The sequence below is a fragment of the Octopus sinensis genome, linkage group LG9 (genome assembly GCF_006345805.1).
Source record: "Octopus sinensis linkage group LG9, ASM634580v1, whole genome shotgun sequence".
Taxonomy (NCBI): domain Eukaryota; kingdom Metazoa; phylum Mollusca; class Cephalopoda; order Octopoda; family Octopodidae; genus Octopus; species Octopus sinensis.
The window spans coordinates 4,714,472-4,735,642 of NC_043005.1; the positions used below are offsets into that span (position 1 = coordinate 4,714,472).

General features: G+C 39.4%; 1 protein-coding gene across 1 annotated transcript in view; it reads right to left on the minus strand.

The window, feature by feature from the left end:
• LOC115215785 (ubiquitin carboxyl-terminal hydrolase 14) overlaps positions 1–21,171 on the minus strand; it is a 42,986-nt gene that overhangs the window by 14,825 nt on the left and 6,990 nt on the right. Inside the window, exons 2-9 of the mRNA XM_029785084.2 lie at positions 18,555–18,700; positions 15,384–15,416; positions 13,085–13,189; positions 11,542–11,645; positions 9,287–9,333; positions 7,441–7,571; positions 4,717–4,797; positions 1,092–1,165 (exon numbers count right to left, since the gene is read on the minus strand). Coding sequence (XP_029640944.1) covers positions 1,092–1,165; positions 4,717–4,797; positions 7,441–7,571; positions 9,287–9,333; positions 11,542–11,645; positions 13,085–13,189; positions 15,384–15,416; positions 18,555–18,700 — 721 coding nt within the window. The remainder of the gene's footprint in view (positions 1–1,091; positions 1,166–4,716; positions 4,798–7,440; positions 7,572–9,286; positions 9,334–11,541; positions 11,646–13,084; positions 13,190–15,383; positions 15,417–18,554; positions 18,701–21,171) is intronic.

Consider the following 21,171-nt stretch of genomic DNA (forward strand, 5'->3'; position numbering starts at 1 on the left):
TGCATGGCTACCTCAAGAAGATAAAGACCTTAACAGAGTTTCTTTACTGAGATGGAAGTGGTCAGTGACAACAAGTGGAGCATCAGTTATGTGTGTGTATGTGTGTATATGTATATATATATATATATATATATATATATATATATATATATATATATATAATTGATGGTCCAATTTCCTGACTGTGATAAACACACACATGAAAAAGAGTGCTATTAGTGAAAGGGGTGTTCTGAAAGAACCATCCCTATCATCATCATCTTAACATTCACTTTCCTATGCCTGCATGGACCAAACAGCATCTGTTGAGACAGATTCCTTTGACCTTCCAGTTGCCAACCCCCATCTGCTTCTTGAGCATAATAATATTTCCCCCAATGGCCAGACATGTCCTTTTATGGGGAAAGTGGCAACGGGCAACATAACCTTGCACAGCAGTGACACACATTTACAATCATCAGCTGAGATCAAGACAAAAGGGGACACACACACACACACACACACAAAAATGTTTTCCAAAAAGTCTTTATTGTTATTTTTGGAAAACATATTTTGGGGGATCCCAAGATAATTTTTGACTCTTCTTTAGCAATGCTACAGCAGTGGTTCTCAACCAGTTTTTTTTCTTCATTTCTGAACCCCTTTGATTCCTATTTCATTCTGGTGGACCCCCATAGCCATTCAACATTAAAAAGGAGTTTTATAGATACTTCTTTCACAATTCCTATTTCATTTTGCACACATTCACTTGCGAAGGTTCACAACAGCATTCTCTGAGAGAACATGTTTCAGTGACCCCCCCAAAAAATTAGGTAAAACATTCAAGAAAGAAATCTAACTGTTTCTTGCAATAAATACATCTAAAGCAAAATTTTGTTGTGGACCCTTAAAATACTGTGGATTCCTAATTTATTATTTTGTTTGTGTAGACCCCAACAAAATTTTATGGGGCCCCAGTGCTATAGTAAAAAATTAGATTTTCATGAAACACAGTTAATTATATTCTGAACACTGGAAATGTTGCTGGGGTTGGTATCAAAAGGGTTAAAAGGGGCAGCTGAAGAAAATAACAATGAACAAATGTAGGATACACTACTTCAAATTCACCACCCATAAACAAATCAATAAACTTCTTGGAAGAACTCGCCACAGATCCTTCACTGGCCTGGAAATAAAACAAGCAGAACAGAAGTTACCATAAAATAAAGTTTTTTAAAAATTAAACTTAAAAAATACATAGACTTTAGTATAGAACCAGATTTAAGAGCACTGCACAAAATATTTTGTGGTATTTGTTACGTATCTTGATCATCCGAGTTCAAATCCCACACAGGCTAGCTTTTCCTTTTCAATGTTGTAAAAACAAATAAGTATCAAAGTATTGGAACTGATACAATCAATAGTACTGCTGGAGATAGTGCTCCATCATGACCACAGTCCAATGAAACCAGTAAAATAAAGTATCGTCGTTTTATGTCCGATTTCAATGAAGCAGGGACTGGGTCAGTTAGCACCCCCCACTCCCAGTGAATCTTTATTCAGTGTAGTGGCCTTTATAGGAAAGTCTTATTTAGACAGAATGAGATGATTGGGTGCAGCTGACTGGCACTGAAGGCAAACACACACACAAATATATACATAGAGATGATGAGAGTAAGAGACAGACGGGCAGACAGAGACGTTACAATTTACTAATTGAACACAACAGACATTAACCCATTCCCTCTCTTCATATGCATAAAGAGAATTAGGCTGACACACAAAAGGAAACAAAGAGACATTAAAACGGCTGATGTCAAACAAGTCAGCATCAACTCAGTAATGCCAAAATGTCTCATACCCCCATTTCATACAATTCCTTTGTTGCTTGGTCCCGACAACAACAGAATGTGTTTCCTAACCCCCAACCACTTTACAGAGTGTACAGCGTACAATTTATCCCCGTAATAACTGGTACTCTGTCAGTTACAACAACAAGGCTTCCAGATGATCCGATCAACAGAACAACCCACTAGTGAAATTAACATGCAAGTGGCTGAGTATTCTGCAGACATGCGTACTGTTAACATAGCTCTCAGAATGTGGCAAGGCTGGCCCCGTTTGAATTACTGGTACAACTCATTTTCATCAGCTAAGTGGTTTGGAACAAAGTGGAATAAAGTGTTGTCAGGAATCGAACACAAGACCTTACGGCCAGGAGTTGAATACCCAAACCACTCAGCCATATGCCTTCAAGTACATAACACTAAAGAGATTCTCAGACCCTAAACCTGACTAAAGGGTCTTCTCAACTCTACATCTCTGCTCGTTTGCCAATCAATTTTGCAAAATTAGCATTAATTACCAATCTCACACAAATGGAGCATGCATATAAGCACACACACACACTCACCTAATATAAAAACACAGATATAAGTCTCTTACAAGCCTTGTTCAATCAGAATAGCTCAAAGCAGTTGAGCATCATTCAACTTCCAACTACTTTGTGGTATTGAAAACTTACCAAGTTCTCAGGATTAATATCACTAGCCCTTCTATAAATACTAAACCATTCAACTTCTAGATCTATGATACTACAAACATCTTAATGCGACCTAAATTAAAATCAACCAGTTTTATGTTAATGAGTGTTCAGAACACCAGCTTAATGGCAATTATTTAACATAATTCTTCGTTATTCTCAAAATTAATTGAAACAAAGACAGTATATTTCAACCGAAATCGGTTAAGGAAAAGGTCAAAGAACTATTTTAATCAAATGGCTGTTCTCAACATTTGATCATTTTTAAATGAAAATCTCACTGGAACATATTAGAACATAAAATATACTGTTGTTGTTCTTTAGCCATGGGTCAACCCTGATCGAGCAGATCTATAATCAAAAGCGTTGCAGTTAGGACCAAACTATCTTCACACATGCAGGGGCCCTAGCATTTTTTTAAATGGTAAGGTGTAATCTGAGAGAGATCTAGCTGCTATTTTTAACAGGTTGAACAACCAGAGTATCCTTGTTGATTTCATTCACTCTCAGAGCAAAATTTGGTAGGTTGACCCCATTTCTTTACTATATCCAGTTGGTTTTACACTCATTTTTCCATGCTGGCAATGGTTAGATGAATATATTGTTGAGGAATTGCTTTACAGTTGGATGCTCTTGCTATTTTTTATCTGTTTTCCAAAGAAGCTCTTATTTCAAACAGCTTTGAAGATGTAACCCGACAATTTGTTGACAAGAGAAGTGATGACAATGTCATTGCTCACAGCCTGCAACTTATGTGGAGCACAGACGTAAACAAACACACAAACCTACACACATACATTTGCATGCGCATGCACACACACATTCACATGTACGAAAGGCTACTTTCAACTTCTGTGTACCACAAATCCACTCACAAGCCTTTTGTCAGCCAGTAGCTGAGTAGAAGGCACTTGCCGAAGTTACCCTCCACCAGGACTGAACCTAAAACCACAGCATTGGAAAGTGGATTTCTTAACCACACGGCCATGCCTGTGCTTATTGCAATGTTTAGGTTCCAACAGCAGTTAAAAGAATTCTTAAATGAAAATTAACAGACGTTGTTGCCAGGAATGAGACAAGATAATCCAAAGACACAGTTCTTGGTGATGCAACAGTTTAGTAAATATAACAATTACTGTTTTAGTCATTCGGTCACAAAGTTTGAGGGGAGGGGATGAACCAGTTGATGATATCAACCCAAATACTTTATCAACTCTGGAAGGACGAGGTCAACTTTGGTGGGGCATGAAGCAAGAATCAAAGGAAACATGGAGAAATACAGCAAACCATCTTAGCTTTTACTCTGCAGATACCCTCTATCCACCCCGTTTGCCTTTATCAGTTTTAACAGAGGCACATAACCAGAAATTTGAGTAGAGAATAACTAGACCACTCCCATCCCCAATACACGACTGGTACTTATTAACCCCAGTATGGTGCTAAGACTGTCGACAGCTGATAACTATAACAATCTCTTATAGAGACATAATGCCATTAATTTTGGGAAAGGTGAAGTCAAGTGGTACTTATCTTATAGATCCTGGAATTGGTAAAAGCCAGAGACGGTCCCAGAAGGATGTGAAACCAGGAGTGTAAAGAAATGGAACTAAATACTCATTTCTTACATGAACATCATCATCGTTTTAACTTTTACTTTTCCAAGCTTGCATGGGTTGGACAGGAACTTTTGAGGCCGATTTCCTACTGTTGGGTGCCCTTCCTGTCACTAACCCTCACCTGTTTCCAAGCAAGGTAATATTTCCTCATGGCCTGACATGGTTTTGCAGAATTCTGGAAGTGGCTAACACTGCTTCTTTGATAGTGACAATCATTTACAATGGTCACACCATGTTAAGACAAGGAGACACAAAGATATACATACACAAACATATCTGTTTACATATGTATGTATGTATAGATTGGTAGATATGTATATACAATGAGCTGCTTTCAGTTTCTGTCTACTAAATCCACTCACAAGGCTCTGGCCAGTCCAGTGCTATAGTAGCAGACACTTGCCTAAGGTGCCACACAGTGGGACCAAACCTGAAACCCTAAGCTTAAGTATTCCATATAGGCCTAAATATATTCTATAACTTCAAATTATAATGTAAATGGTCAAATGGATCCGAGAGACAGTCTTAAAACTAGAAGACAGAAAAGAGCCAGAAAGTATAGCAATGAAGAAAGATTACCTCACTCGGCTGGTCAACCATACTCTGTGATAAACTTTGTTGCAGGCATCGTACTACTTCAGTCCAACACTCATTTGCATCCTGGAGGAATTAAAACAGATATTATATTAGAATTTGTATTCTGCATAGGTTTATACATTCATATATATCATTATCTAACACCAATGTTCCAATCAACCACACACACACACACACACAATCGTTTACTTGCAATGGAGTGGTACAGAAACAATTGCAACTAATAACAAAGCTGTACTGTAGTCATTCATCGTCTTCTTACTTGTATCCTTTAATGTACACAGTAAAGAGATATGAGGTACCAATAGTTACTTGCTTTGGAGACACAGACCTAGGCAGATTTTTATAACATGCCTTGTGTCTTCAAGCAATCTCCGGGCTCTGAGCACAGGGTCTATTCAATTTGCAAACTAGAACACTGGTACAAGAGAAAGCACAAAAGAAAACAAGAAAGTAGATACTCCTCCGTTTCTCAAAGCACATTCTAACTGTGCACGCTGCCCTTCGGCTCGCTCAAAGCTAACAATATCTTCCTCTTCCAGAAGCCTCAACCCATTTCTATTTGTTACTTTCCCTCCTCAGAATTGAACATCTATTTTCAGTTTCACTAGGTTGTCATAAATACAGTCCTTGTAGTGTTTCTTTGGCTTACGTTGTGGTCATTCCCCAATCTATAATTCCTTATAATTGGGCAGTCTCACACCTGGCATATCTACACGGCAGTAGGGACAGTGACAATGTACTTTAAAAAAAAGGGAGATTAAAAGACAGAAATGCAGTCTTTCTGACTGGAATCTCTTGCCATAAACCATACGAAATTACACAGAAATTTGTGAAATCAAGATGTATCTAACAATGAGTTGTCATTTTTATGATGACAACACTTGTGTAAGTATGCAGGGAGGAATCTGTTGGAGTAACCCTGGTTTGAAAAAAACACATGAAATTGCAAACAAAGTTCTACAAATAAGTTATAGAAACCCTGTAGAAGTTTTGAATCTAATGTCACATGTGTGAAGCCTTGTTGATCAACTGCTGGTTTTAAGGGCCACCTCAGAGCTCACAGACAATAGAGATTAATCAGGATAATATCGATCAGTGGTTGTCAATCGGGGTCCATATAATACTTTGCTGTCAAAGTTTGTGTGCAATAAATCAATTATACTTCTACACAAAATATTTTAAGAATTTTTGAAATACAATTCCTAATAATAATTAGAATAGGATTTTTTAAACATCCAATGGGTATGGGAATCCACACAAGTAAAATAAGAATCAAAGAGGTCCATAGGTAAAAAATAGGTGAGAAACACTGACCTTAGATTAATAGAGATACAAGGAGGTATCCAAAAGAAACTGGAATCTTGCAATATTAATTTATTAACTCAGTTTTACATGTTTACATTTTTGTCAGCTTCAAAGAATTCTCCATTCGAAGCAGTGCTGAATGTCTTTTAACGCCTCCGTTATTTTTTGCTTCACCTCTCCCACATCAGCAAGAGAATAAAAAAAAGTCGCAGAGAGCAAGATGGGGTGAATAGGGAGGGGTGGGTAAGCAGGGGCTGTTCCACACCTAAGGCAGTGTGTGCAGGCGCATTGTCATGATGAAGTGACCACTCTCCCCTTTGCCACAGTCGGGCACTTTCGTCTCACTGAGTCTCGCAAACACTTCAGGACTTCCAAGTAAGATGTCTGGTTAACAGTTTGAGCAGGAGGAACAAATTCTGTGTGGGAAATTCATTTCGCATCGATGAAACAAATCAGCATCATCATGACACTAGATGTCACTCGATGCATTTGGGGGTGGGGATGCGTCCACTAATTTTTTCAATAAACACAAAGTATTTCGTTCACTGACTTGATTCCTACTTCATTTCCGGGTCGTAGCCATAGCACCAGCTTTCGTCACCAGTGATGACCTTCGGAAAAAGGTCCAGATCAACTTCCAGCTGCTCTTTCAGCTCACAACATGCCTTCACTTGTGACTGCTTTTGATCTTCCGTGAGCAGATGAGGCACAAATTTTGCTGCAAATCTTTTCATCCACAATTCCTTGCTCAAAATTCATTGACAAGAGCTCCAAGACACACCAGTCATATCAACAAGTTCGTCAATTGTTTGATGACGGTCCTCCAAGATCAGTTCATGAATTTTCATGATGTTTACATTTGTTTGGGAGGTTGATGGTCATCTGAACAAGGCTGGTCTTCAAGTAACAACTGACCGTTCCTAAAATCTGAAAACTACTTGTAAACTTGAGTTTTGCACATGGCAGCAACCTTGTGAGTTGTTTTAAGCAGGACAACTGTTTTGGTCACTGTTTTCCCCAGCAGAAAACAGAATTTCACAGAAGCACACGGTTCCTTTGTTTCAGCCATTGCAAAAATCAACAAACGGGGGAGACATACTGCAAAAACAAAGACATGCCACATGACAGTACAACCTCACATGCCACCACCAGTTGGCAGACTGATGCCTGAGGGTTGCATCAAGTGGATTCTAGCAGCAAAAGTCTGAAATACAACTGGCTTGATCTCCCGGAGAACGTTTCCGGTTACTTTCGGGTACCCTGCTCATACCTATTATTTGTCAAGAGGAAGTGAACATTTATTTATATACACACACACACAGTGGTATGTCATACAGACAAATATTTCTATACAGCATACAAGCATTTAATTGATAACTTTCAAATAAGACCACTCACCTGTTGCATGAAAAGACCTTGCTCGCCCTTTTCAGCAAATCTTGGAAAAGTCATTTGCAAGACATTCAGGAAAAATAATGGTGAAATAGCAGTTGATTGTAAATTCATCAGGTTGAACAGGTCTTGCATTGCTTTGAAGAGAGAAGAAACCAATATTGTTACAACACGTATAGCATTATATATATATATATATATATATATTCTTTTACTCTTATTTGTTTCAGTCATTTGACTGCGGCCATGCTGGAGCACCGCCTTTAATCGAGCAACTCGACCCCAGGACTTATTCTTTTGTAAGCCCAGTACTTATTCTATCAGTCTCTTTTGCCGAACCACTAAGTAACGGGGACATAAACACACCAGCATCGGTTGTCAAGCAACGCTAGGGGGACAAACACAGACACACAAACACGCATATATATATATATACATATATACGACGGGCTTCTTTCAGTTTCCGTCTACCAAATCCACTCACAAGGCATTGGTCAGCCCGGGGCTATAGCAGAAGACACTTGCCCAAGGTGCCACGCAGTGGGACTGAACTCAGAACCATGTGGTAGGTAAACAAGCTACTTACCACACAGTATCACGTGATCAACCAGACTATCGGATGTTGTAATACGTTGCTGGTCACAATGTGCTCTGCATTGTTTTAGCTTTCAAACGATGTCAGCCTATTGGGCAGGCAGGCAGGCTGACATTGCCCCTGAACACAATATCAGCTCGTTACAGGGTTGCTCGTTACAGCAGAGTGGACTGGAGCAATGTGAAATGAAGAGTTTTGCTTAAGAACACAACAGGCAGCTGGCCTGGGAGTTGAAACCACAATCTCGTGACTGTGAGTACAACAATACCAGTTAAACCATTCCTCCTACGTTATCTTCTGTTATTGTTCACTGTATTTACAAAATATATATATATGTCATCAAACATCCGTCTTCCATGCTGATATGGGATGAACAATTCAAGAGGATCCGACTTGTCGGAGAACTGCCTCATGCTCCAGTGTCTACCCGGGTATGCTTTCTAAAGCTGGATGCCCTTCTTAATGCCAAACACTTTAAAGATTGTACTGAGTGATTTTTACAAAGCACAAGCACTGAAGAGATCACCTTGCAACCTGCAAGAATAAGGGTCCTAAAGTGATCTCTGTAACTAGAAGGGGTTACGAGAAGGGTGTGATGAATGATGAGGAAGGGTAAAGAGGAGAGAAACAAATTTGTAGTTATGAGAGAGAGAGAGAGAGAGAGAATATATATATATACATATATCATCATCATCATCATCATATATCAATTCAACATGTGAAACCATTAATCCAGACACATTTTCTTTTTCTTCTATGCTTTCTTCCCTCATTCCTTTCCGCCAAAGTGTCTAGGCTTGAAATGTCAACAACTCTTCCAGTTTTCCTGAGCATCAAACAAATACAACTTGTTTATTGTTTCCTCATCTTTCTCTGTCTTGTTTAATTTTCAACTATTATTTTTATAGTTGTTTTGGTTTCCACAACAAGTCCTTTATTTATGAAGTGGATAGTCCTTAAAAGAGGACAAAAAAATCTTTCTTGCTAACAGCTAGGCTGCATAATTTACCGTGGCAAACTGTACAATATAACAGTCTGTGCTAACCTAGAAACTTTACTAGAACACACTTGTCTGTTCTAGTAAAGTTTTAGGTTAGCACAGATGTTTTATTATACAGTTTGCCATGGTATATTATATACAGCCTAGCTGTTAGCAGGAAAGACTTTTTTTGTCCTCTTTTTAAGGACCATCCACTTCATAAATAAAGGACTTGTGGAAACCAAAACAACTACACAAATAAAAGAACTATTAAATACCTCGAGTTATTGAATCCGCAGGGGTGGTGTTCCTGTTCCGAGAATGACTAAAAGAAAGAAAAAAGAACAGAAACATTTAAATGAGCGAATAACATTCACCTAACTTTCTTTCTATGTCTAGTACAACATTGGGACATTTTTTCTCCTTTCACATATTTTTGTGTTGAAAGTGGTATCAACAAAGAAATAACAGTGTTAATTCATACTTCCAATTTGCCACAAGGTTCCACAGCCTTATTAGAAACACAAACCCATCACTGAAAGGATACATAGAACCTATGGAAAACCTGGAAATGTCAACCAATGAACAAACACAAGCACTAAACCCACTCCCACCAACAACGATTGCTAATTGTCTCTCATTTATGACTGTGAGGGTTGCAGTCGGTGCAATCAATGGCACAGCCTGTTTGTGAAATTCACATGCAAGGAGCTGAACACTCCATAGACATGCATACCCTTGTACCCGGGTACAACTCATTTTTGCCATCTTGAGTGGACTGGAACAACAGGAAATAAAGTGTCTCGCTCAAGGGCACAATGCACCAACGAGAATTGAACTCGTGTCCTTATGATCTTGAGCCAATGACCCTGACCACTAAGCCATACATCTTCACTCAAAGAATATATATATAGATATTCAATGGTCAGCTGCTGCTGCTGACATTGTTCTTGGACAAGATGAAAGTTCTAACAGCAGATGGCTTGCCAGCAGCCATTGTGCATCTTGACAGCATTCAGATTGAGCAGGACTGGGAGTTCAAATATCTTGGCTCAAGAAAGTCGTGTTAAAAGCAGAGATCAACTGCTAAAGTAGGTTTGTGACTTCTGCATTCTCATCCCTGTGATGGTGTGTCTGTATGAAGCCCAACATCTCCCTAAGGACCAAGATCCCTCTTTTCCACATGCTGGTTCTCCCTGTCCTCCTCTAGAGTGCTGAAACCTGGACCGTCCTCAAACAGGACCTAAACAAGCTCGGGGTGTTCCAAATGCAGTGTCTTTGTCATGTCCTTGGTGTCTCTCTCCACAACCAAATCTCAAACAACATATACAGGGTGCAGACAGTATTCATTCGCATGATGGCCATCTCAGGAAAAGATGATAATTTAGGTCAGTTTGTCTTCCTGACATGTTCTGTCAATCTCACTCAATGAACCTACCTTTGACTTCAGTGACAGCCTCCAGGTAACCTTGGAACCGGCCACAGGCCTTTGTCCCTATTTTCTGTTTTAGGGATGGCCTGAAGGCCCTGGTAAATCCAGGCCACACAGCCAAGCCTGCACCTATAAAATTATAATGTGCACCTGCAGTGAGACTTGAACCCATAGCCCTCAGATTGACAGTCTGATGCTGAATTCTGCAGAGAGAATCTAACCCGACCCTCACCAGCAATAATTGATGGAGTACTTATAAGAGATTAACCTCATGGATTCGACTAAATAATAAGATTCTTAGATCCAGTACCTGAAGATGGTGAGGGAAGAAAAATTTTAAATGTCACTGGCCTAAATCATAGAAAGCATTTAGGCTGAGAGCAAGAATGTACATGCTTGTCTGACTTGGTGGAAATAGCAGTTAAATGTTCTTTAAATCATATCAAGGTATCAAAAATTGAAGGACACGTGTGATAATATAGTCCCTGATTGCCTATGACAATAAAAAAGACAACACGATTGCAGTCAGATCATACTTTTGCATTAGAATAAAAAACAACAATTACTGGCTGCAAACCTGGGTATTGCCACCCGTAATGCAGAGAAGCAGAAGATTAATACAGGAGCCTGACCAGCAGCTGCCGGTTTGTGCCAGTCGCCATGGATACTTCGGGTGTTCTTGGACCCCGACACTGATTTCCTTCACAGAATTGGGATAACTACAGCCTGTCTGAGAAATGAGCCCCACAAAGTGAGGTGGCTGTTGCTGGCCAATTCCCTGCAGCAATGCCTTTGCAATTTTGTCTGAAAGGCGTAGCCAAACGTGCTATTTGTGCCAGGGTGCACAACTCATCACTTCCTCCACCCCCATCTTCTGCTGTTTAATCCCTGCAACCTTTTTTTCTTTTCCTCTGTTTCGTTGGTGAAGTAATTATGGTGTGTTTGTTCTTGATAATTTTGTCTTTTATACTTTTAATGCTTTCTTCTTTCTTTTCTTCCTGTAAAAATCTGTTGACATTAAACAAATACACCAGACTAATTATACACAGTAAGTCCGTTGACAGGTGACAAATTGCAGAGAAGTCATTACAAGACACTAACCTCTTCAGGCACTCCTTGAGTTCTGGAATAGCACGAAGACATTGTAATGTGGCGTTCATATAACAAGTGTTACCAAGGTTTGATAATCCTGGGGGAAGTTCTAGCTGGAGATGAAGAGAAGAAGAACAGGTTAGGTATGAAGAGCTACAAAAAAATTTTAATGTTTATCATCATTTAACCCTTTCGTTACCAAACCGCCCGAAAAAAATTTTGGTTAATGTGACCAAGCCACCTAAAACCACCTGTATTTACTTATTCATATTTAAATGAGAATATCAGAGCAAATCTCTTTAGTACATTCGTGAAAACACGTGATTATACTTCGTAAACAGTTCATCTACAGTTTTGTACAAAAATCGAAGTGTAATTTTAATTCCGTGAATTTTGGGAGATTTTTTTCAGAAATTTGTTCCTATTGTGTTTTCAAAATTTGTAATTCTGACAAAAAACGGATACGAATTTCATTATATCAAGTAGCGAGTCAGAATTCGAAGGATTTTCTACTGAAGACCTTGATAAATCTAACTCTATGACTGAAAAAAAAAAAGCACGTGGTATTTGATAATGAATCCGATGTTTCCTTTTCCAAAAATGAAAGCAGTGAATCCGAGAGCTCCGACAGCGATAAAGAAAATGAATTGGCACCTGAATGGAGTGAAAATTTAAAAACTGTTTCTTTCAGTGATTTTTCTGAAGAAATTGGACCAAGCCACAGTCTTTCCCAGGAGAGTAAAGCCTTAGACTATTTCTTTTTACTTCTTCGAATGAGCCTATTTGAAATCATTACGGCAGAAACAAACCGTTACGCTAAATGTAAACAAAACAAAAGAAAGGATACTTTGTGGTTTCCCACAACCTTAAATGAAATTAAGACTATTTTGCCATAAATATTATTCTGGGTATCAGAAAGTTACCCAGAATAACAAATTCTATAGTAAAATTTTGTTGTATACCCAATTGAATATTAGCTAATATAGCGATGTTTGAACAAAATTTTAATAATTTTATATTTTGTTGAATTTACCTGATCATTCTTCATCCCCCTTTTTTTTTTAACTCATTGCATTGATGATATGCAGTTAAATCACATCAAAGATCAGTCAAATTCTTTTGGATTTCTGCCTCAACTTGAATGGACAACCCTTCAGATGAATTCTAAATCCAATCTGGAATATTGTGGTTTAAAAGATGATCAACCCTTTTAACATTCATATTGCTCTGTCAAATATAATGCTTATTTATTCACATTGATTTGAATTAATTAAGCATTATCTTGTAGCTTTGAGATTTCGATGACACAATTGTTTATTTTTAGAATGATAATGTAGGGCAGGTGTAAGAGGCCAGATCTAGCATCTTGGCTTTTACAATGACAAAGATGGTTAGTTTTGGGGAAGCACAATGGGTAACAACACAGTGTGAGACCAAGTCCATCCGATGCCAATTTGGAAAAACAAACATAAAATGATAAAGATGATACCACACGAAAAAGGAGGTGATGTATTTAGAGAGAATGAAGAAAATGAAACAGGGTTCAACTTACTGCTGTAGCCAGTTCCTGTTCATTCATGTCTTCAAGGAATACGGTCTTCTCTGTTGGTTCAGCAGGCAAGGCTTCAGCAGACCCCATCATCAAAAAAGTAATCCCCTGAAGTAGAGACAAGATTATGAAACAGGGTTACATGGAAAGTTTGTTATTTGAATTAGTTCAGTTCTAATTATACAGAAGCAACTAATCCGACACTCAATGTTGACTGAACAAATTTGTTAGACACAATCCAAAGATGTTTAGTTCAGAGTCTGATCACCAAAAGCTGGATATTGGTTATGGCCATGCTGTTATCTTCCTGATGACAACAATAAACAATTTAACTAATGCAAAGTGCAACTGAATGCAAGAAACAGAAATCTACTTGAAATATTCAAGGGACAAACATTAACCCTTCTGATACAAACTCACCTGTGGTTCAACGATACAACTTCTTTATCTCTCACTGTTCGTTGTGTTCTTTTAATCATTGCCGGCCCCCAAACCTAATGTGTGCACTCTTTCTGCACCTCTTCTATTAACTCTCATTTACTCTCTCTCTAAACACAATGCAAAGCACGACTGGAGAAATCAATCAACATTTATGTCAGCTGTTATTGTATATATCAGATTTGAGGCATTCGCATCTAGAGCTTGCATGTGAATTTAGTCTGCATTTCAAGAAGTTTCTCACTACAGGTAAATATTAGATATAATGTAGAAAAGGTGTAGGTAGAAACTCCATATAATATACCCGGTGTAAGCTATGGACACATAAGAGGTGCAGCATAATCAGAGGAAGGTTAACCGGGAAGATAGCTTTTGTGCATGGCAGATGCACAGGGGCAATAAACACCGAAGATGTACAGAAAACAGATTCTATCACATGCCAGGGGAAGAAACTAGAAGTAGTTGATAGCTTCCGTTACCTAGGTGACCAAGTCTGTGGTGGGGGTGGATGCTCTGAGAGTGTAGCTGCTTGAATAAAAGTAGCTGGGGCAAAGTTCAGAGAGCTCCTACTTCTGCTGGTAACAAAGGGCCTCTTGCTCAGAGTGAAAGGTAGACTGTATGATGCCTGTGTGCAAACAGCCGTGCTACACAGCAGTGAAACATGGGCTGTGACCAAAGAGGACATGCGTAGGCTTGAAAGAAATGAAGCTAGTATGCTTTGTTGGATGTACAGTGTCAGTGTCCATGCATGACAGAGTGTAAGCATCCTGAGAGAACAGTTGGGTATAAGAGGCATCAGATGTGGTGTGCAAGAGAGACGACTGCGCTGGCATAGTCATGCAATGCATATGGACGAGGACAGCTGTGTGAAGAAGTGTTGCACTCTAATGGTGGAGGGGACCTGTGGAAGAAGTTGACCCAATAAGAGATGGGATGAAGTGGTGAAGCACAACCTTCAAACATTGAGCCTCACAGAGGTAATGACAAGAGACTGGGACCTTTGGAGATATGATGTGAATGAGAAGACCCAGCAAGCGAGATCACAGTGTCATGTAACCAGCCCATTTAAAAGTACCCTTGAATCGTCAGGTGATACACTGAGCTTGAGAAGACCTGTTGAGTCAAGTGAAATTGAAATCAAAACAGAAATCATAGTTGTAGCCAATGCTAGTGTCACCTGACTGGCACCTGTGTTGATGGCATGTAATAAGCACCATTCAAGTGTGGGTCAATGTCAGTGTCACCTGACTGGCTCCCTGTGCCAGTGGCACATGAAAAGCACCATCGAACGTGGTGGATGTCAGTGTTCCCCTAACCCTGACGTGTTCTTGTGCTGGTGGCACATAAAAAGAACCATCCAAATGTGGTCAATGCCAGTGCCGCCTGACTGGCTCCCATGCAGATGGCACGTAAAAAGCACCCACTACACTCTCAGAGTGGTTGGCGTTAGGAAGGGCATTCAGCTGCAGAAACCCTGCCTGATCAGGTTGGAGCCTGGTGAAGCCTACTGTCTTGCCAGTCCTCAGTCAAACCATCCAACCCATGCCAGCATGGAGAACAAATATTAAACGATGATGATGATGAGTGCCAGAATAATTAAATTTCAGAAGCATACCAGCCAGGCAAGTGATCTAATCTGTATGTTGAATGTAAAGCAATTACAATGTAAAGTAAAACCATGTCAGTGACCAGGTTGCAGTTGGTGTGGAGATAATTTTGACACCAAATCAAATGAAGGTTTAAGCCAAGTGAAGTGAATGTTTTTGAATGGCTAAAGGCTTTCCAATTATAATTTTCATAATTCTTATAATCATCTTTTTATCTTTATTTTTAAAATTAAATTACCAAAATAAGTCCAACTTACATCTTTCAGTTTCACATTTCCCCAGTCTTCATCCTGGAGTGAAAAAAAAAAAAAAAAAAGATTGAAAAAATTCACAGCATTAAGAAAAAGGATGTTTAGGAAACAAGAGTGCTTTTAAGAAATCAATCAACCTCCTTAATGTAAATGTAAAATCTTGCTCAGCAAACTCCAGTTTTACTTTAGAAAAAGGAACCACCACAAATATCAGGGTCTAAATCTTTAGAGTAGAACCCACAATGAGGATAGGAGAGCAATAATGCTTTCAGTGTTCCTTTCAATCAGTTAAGCTACTTTTTGTCTCAGGGTTGATCAAACAGAACTGATTAGAACTATTCAGTTACACTGTCATTATATATATATATATGTGTGTGTGTGGAGGCGCAATGGCCAAGTGGTTAGGGCAGCGGACTCGCGGTTGTAGGATCGCGGGTGTTGTGAGTGTTTATTGAGCGAAAACACCTAAAGCTCCACAAGGCTCTGGCAGGGGGTGTTGGCAATCCCTGCTGTACTCTTTCGCCACAACTTTCTCTCACTCTTTCTTCTGTTGGCCTGCTCGCATCATTTGAAGGCTAAAACAACGCGGAGCGCATGGTGACCAGTGATGTGTAGCAACATCTGATAGCTTGGTCGGTCACGGTGATATATATATATATATAAATATATTTACTAAGGGAAACATCACCCTCCATGGAGCTTTTCTATACTTGCAGTGTGATAGATTTCCTACAACTGTATGCCTTTCCTGTCTCCAATCTGAGGTAAGTAATATTTTCCCCTGAACAGACATGTTTTTCATGGAAGACTGGAAATGAATGACATCACTTGTATGACAGTGACACTCATACAATAGGCTTTTTCAGTTTCTATTTATCAAACCCACTTGTAAAGCTTTGTTCAGCTTGGAACATAAAAGATATTGGCCCAAACTGCCACACAGCAGGCGTGAACCCCAAATCATGTGGTCATAAGGTCTTGAACTCAAGGCCTTATGATTGTGAACACAAAACACTTTAGTGTGGATGTGATGTAAATAAATAGCACAAACTAACAATAACATTTTTCTCCTCCGTTGTCAAAAGTTTTGGACGTGAAGTTTTTTCAGCACATAGAAAGAAATCAAATTTGATGACTGGCATCCGTGCTAGTGGAGCGCTAAGAGTACCATACGAGTGAGATTGGGGCCAGAGCAACAAGCTGGCCTCCGTGCCAATGGCACATTAAAAACACCATTCAAGTGTCATCGTTACCTGTGTTACCTTACTAGCACTTGTGCAGATGGCACGTGAAAAAACATTCGAGCATGGTCGTTGCCAGTGCCGCTGGACTGGCTCCTGTGCAGGTGGCACATAAAAAGAACCATTTGAGTGTGGTCGTTGCCAGTACCACTTGACTGGCCCTCATGCCGGTGGCACGTAAAAGCACCCACTACACTCTTGGAGTGGTTGTCATTAGGAAGGGCATCCAGCTGTAGAAACACTGCCAGATCAGACTGGAGTCTGGTGCAGCCATCTGGTTCGCCAGACCTCAGTCAAATCGTCCAACCTATGCCAGCATGGAAAGCAGACGTTAAACAATGATGATGATTCATTCATTTATTACCATCATGTCAAGATCTTAAGATACTGAAAGTATTTCAGAAAGTCATTGACAACTCTTACAAATGAATTCTGCACTACTGTTTCAATGCAATTCATTGAATTTAGAAAGTTCCCATCTTTCAGTTTTCTGATTCGAAGCCCATCAAATACTCTAGCTTTTATCTTTTCACTGCTCATACCAGGAAATCTGCTGCAGATCTAGTGAAAGCATGGTCCATCTTTATCTAGATCTTTAACAAATTGTTTCATAATGCCAAGTTTGGTATGGAGTGGAGGTAGGATGATTTTTCCCCAGTTGAACAAAAGGCTCTTCAACCACATTAAAATAGTCCGGAACTAATATTCGCTGTGGTTCTTCTTTCATCACCCAATGTTTTCCCTGGTTCTACTGTCCCACAAACAAAAAAGGGCAAGGATATTTGGTGTATCTATCTATTTTATTGTCCCAGGAGAAAATCGACCATATTAAAGTACACACACATCATCCACTGATGACAGGGGGATTTGGGTATCTTGAAATCTAGATGTGACAGTAAAAAATGTATTCCATTTTGGGATTCAGCATAACCTTGAATTAAGCATAAATGTCCTAACAAAATACCTGTTGTGTTGTGTAATCGATGATAAACAACAGGTGTGCTGCTGTTTTATAGTCACAAAATCACACTGAGTATAAATTTTTCATTCAGTTTATTTAACCAGAAATACAATGTATACAATTAAACAACAGTTGAATAAATAACAGCATTTGAGAATTAAATAAAAGATCACTTGGTGACTGCAGTCGGCTGAAATACATCACAAAAACTTATTGAGGAAAGAAGAAAGACTTTTCATGACATTTACCAACATAATTCCATGAGATATCTTCAAGCATTATCAATATTTGGTACATGAATTGAGAAGCCATTACACAGAGTAAACTGAAATAACGTCCCATAGAATCTGATAGCTCACTTTTTAGTTAGATTTGTCCGTCTTTTTATATATCATTGGCAAAAAAGTTCAAGAACATTCTATAAACCATTTGGTGAGAAGATTTCAAGCTCACCAGTCAATCTGATTGGTTGAGCCACAATCGTGAACTTAGAGCCTTTTATGGCAGCCATGGTTTGAAGCTGGGAAATATGTGATGGATCAAAACACAGGCTCATCTTGTGATTGTGAACACAAAACACTTTAGTGTGGATGTGATGTAAATAAATAGCACAAACCAACAATAAAATTTTTTTCCTCTGTTGTCAAAAGTTTTGGACGTGGAGTTTTTCAGCACATAGAAAGAAATCAAATTCGATGACTGGCATCCGTGCTAGTGAAGCACTAAGAATACCATACGAGTGAGATCGTTGCCAGAGCAACAAGCTGACCAGAACACTCTTCCTGTATTTATACTCTTCTGATCGATCAAAACACAGGCTCATCTTGTTACAATCTTAACTGCTCAGCTATACTAAGCTTTCAGTTTTACAAATCAGAAATAATGTCTTGTTTTGTTTACAAGAAAAAGAAGGAAAAAGCAAACAGCCAAAACAGAAACGGTCAGTAATAGACTGAGATATATGTAGAGACCAACCTTGAGGATAACTCCTTTTGTTAGTACTTTCTGCCGACTTGGTTGTACACCGGTGAGGGCAAACAGCTGAGCTTTGAACTGGATAGGGGTCTCATCAGCATCACATTCAATATCATTGAATTTTTCCTTTCCCCATTTCACATGAACTGGAAACAAAAACAACAATACAAATTATTATAATCCATAATTTTCTAAAACACAAATTAAGAAACAAATATGTAAGAGTCCAAATGACATTTACAAGGAAATCCAACAAAAGTAGAAGTTTTACATATTCTTATTTTGCTGTAGATTTTTTTCTTTTTTCTTACCTGACTTAAGTGAAATTAGAAAAACTGAAATGACTCAAATCAATGAAGAAAACAATATTATCATTAACGAATCTACAAGAAACAGCAGCTAAATCTCCCTTAAATCACACCCGACATTACATGATGGAGTTTTAAATATACTGCATCTGAAAAAGAGACTGGTCATGGCTGGCCTGGGGCTACACAACAGTCACATGTCTCTAGTGTGCTCTTTTTATCAATAAAAACTACTTCCCAACTACAAGGTTTCAGGTTCCGTCTAGCTGCATGGCACCTTAGGCAAGTGTCTTCTACTACAGGTATGGGTTCAATGCCCAACACATACCAATACCCATTTTTTCCCCATCAGGGGGTTTATATTCCCTAATACAAAAATTTTCACTTATCACTGTTTCTTAACTAACAATATACAGTGATCCTCAAAATTATTCATACCCCATGGAAACTGACATTTTTTTTTTTTTAGATTCTTCATTTGTAAAAACTGTTACGTTGGTACTTCCTGTGAATCTTTCATCAACCTGTTGCTATGCACAAATCCCCATATGAGTTGGCTAAACTTCATTTGCATAATAACAGATATGACCTAAAGTTCTTTTTTGCACATGTTCAGAATTATTCACACCCCTGTTTTCACTTCCTGTGAATATGCTAATCTTTGTCCCATAGTTATTTCCAGAAGAGTATAAATACAGGAAGAGTGTTCTGGTCATACTCAGTTTCTGATCATCATGGCCAACAAGAAGGCGCTCAGTGAGGACCCATGTCAACGTTTTGTGCAGTGGAGGAAAGGGTTACAAAACCATTTCAAAGCAGTAGGATGTGGCAACCGTCCAGAGCATAATCAACAAGCACAAGAGATTCAACAGTTAAAAACCTCAGTGGGTGTGGCAGGAAGCATATCCCCTCCAAACTTGCCAGGAAAATCTGCCGAGAGGTCAACACCAACACCTGGACCACAACCAAAGCCTTAATTGAAACATTTGACCAGGCTGGGATGAAGGTGTCATGGTCACCATTGAGCGAATCTTGCACAGAGGCAGTCTCCACGGATGTAGGCCTTGGAAGATGCCACTGCTCAGGAAGAAACATCTGGGGGCTTGCTTGACCTTTGCTAGAGGTCATCCGAAGCAAGATCCCAGCTTTTGGTCAACCATCCTGTGGTCTGATGAAATGAAGTTGGAGTTATTTGGCCATATGGATGCCGAATATGTCTGAAGAAAGGAGAAGCATACAAACCGAAGAACACTGTGTCCACTGTCAAGCATAGTGGTGGAGACAGAATGCCAAAGGGATGCTTCTCTTCCAGTGGCACGAGGGACCTTGTCAAGGTCCAAGGAATCATGAGAAAGGAGGATTATATCTGGATCATTGATGAAAATGTGAAGGAATCTGCTGAGAAACTCCAACTCAGCCACAACTGGAAGTACCAGCAGGACAATGATCCAAAACATACCGTCAGGGTAGTAAAGACAATGTTGACATTCAAGGACAATGGTGTCAACATCCTAGAATGGCCAAGTTAGAGTCCTGACCAGAATCTAATCAAGAACTTGTGGTGGGACTTGAAGACCAGAGTGACGGCTAAGAAACCAACCAACCTGACCCAGCTTGAGGCTTTCGCCAAAAAAGAGTGGGTAACATCCCACAGGAGACATGCAGGAAGCTTGTGGACACATACAAGAATCGTCTAGAAGCAGTCATAAAAAACAAAGGCTATGCTATTGACCATTAAAGAAAGACATTGGATCACCATCAAGGGCATCATCAACAATATCATCATTTAATGTCCCCTTTCCATGAATTGGAGAGATAACCACAATTTGAGTCATTTCTATATGAGAGCCTCTACTTCTCTGTGTGTCATCTGGCTTGGTTTCTCTAACTGGATGCCTTTCCTATCACCAACCACTTTACCATGTGTACTGGGTGCATTTTCTCATGGCACCAACACCAGAGAGGTTGACTAGTCCTTGGCACTTTCTCTGCTCATTTAAGTAAATTACTACCACTTGTACTTGTAGCAGCATTCACCCAGAGTGGGTAAAGCCAGCTCTGACCAACAAGTTCATCACACCCCTCATGAAAGCTGACCACATCCAACAAGCCAACATCCTAATGTTCCAGCAGGCAAAGTAATGCTTCTGCCTGCAGCCCAAAATTCCAGTTTGCAGATTTAACAACTGCCCCATTAGAAGAGCAAGCACATCCGATAGCATGGATATTGTAAACATCATTCACTGCTGAGGTGTAGAGTTCCTGTTCATGGTGGGGAGGGGTAGACTGTCACACAGGAAATGTAGAGT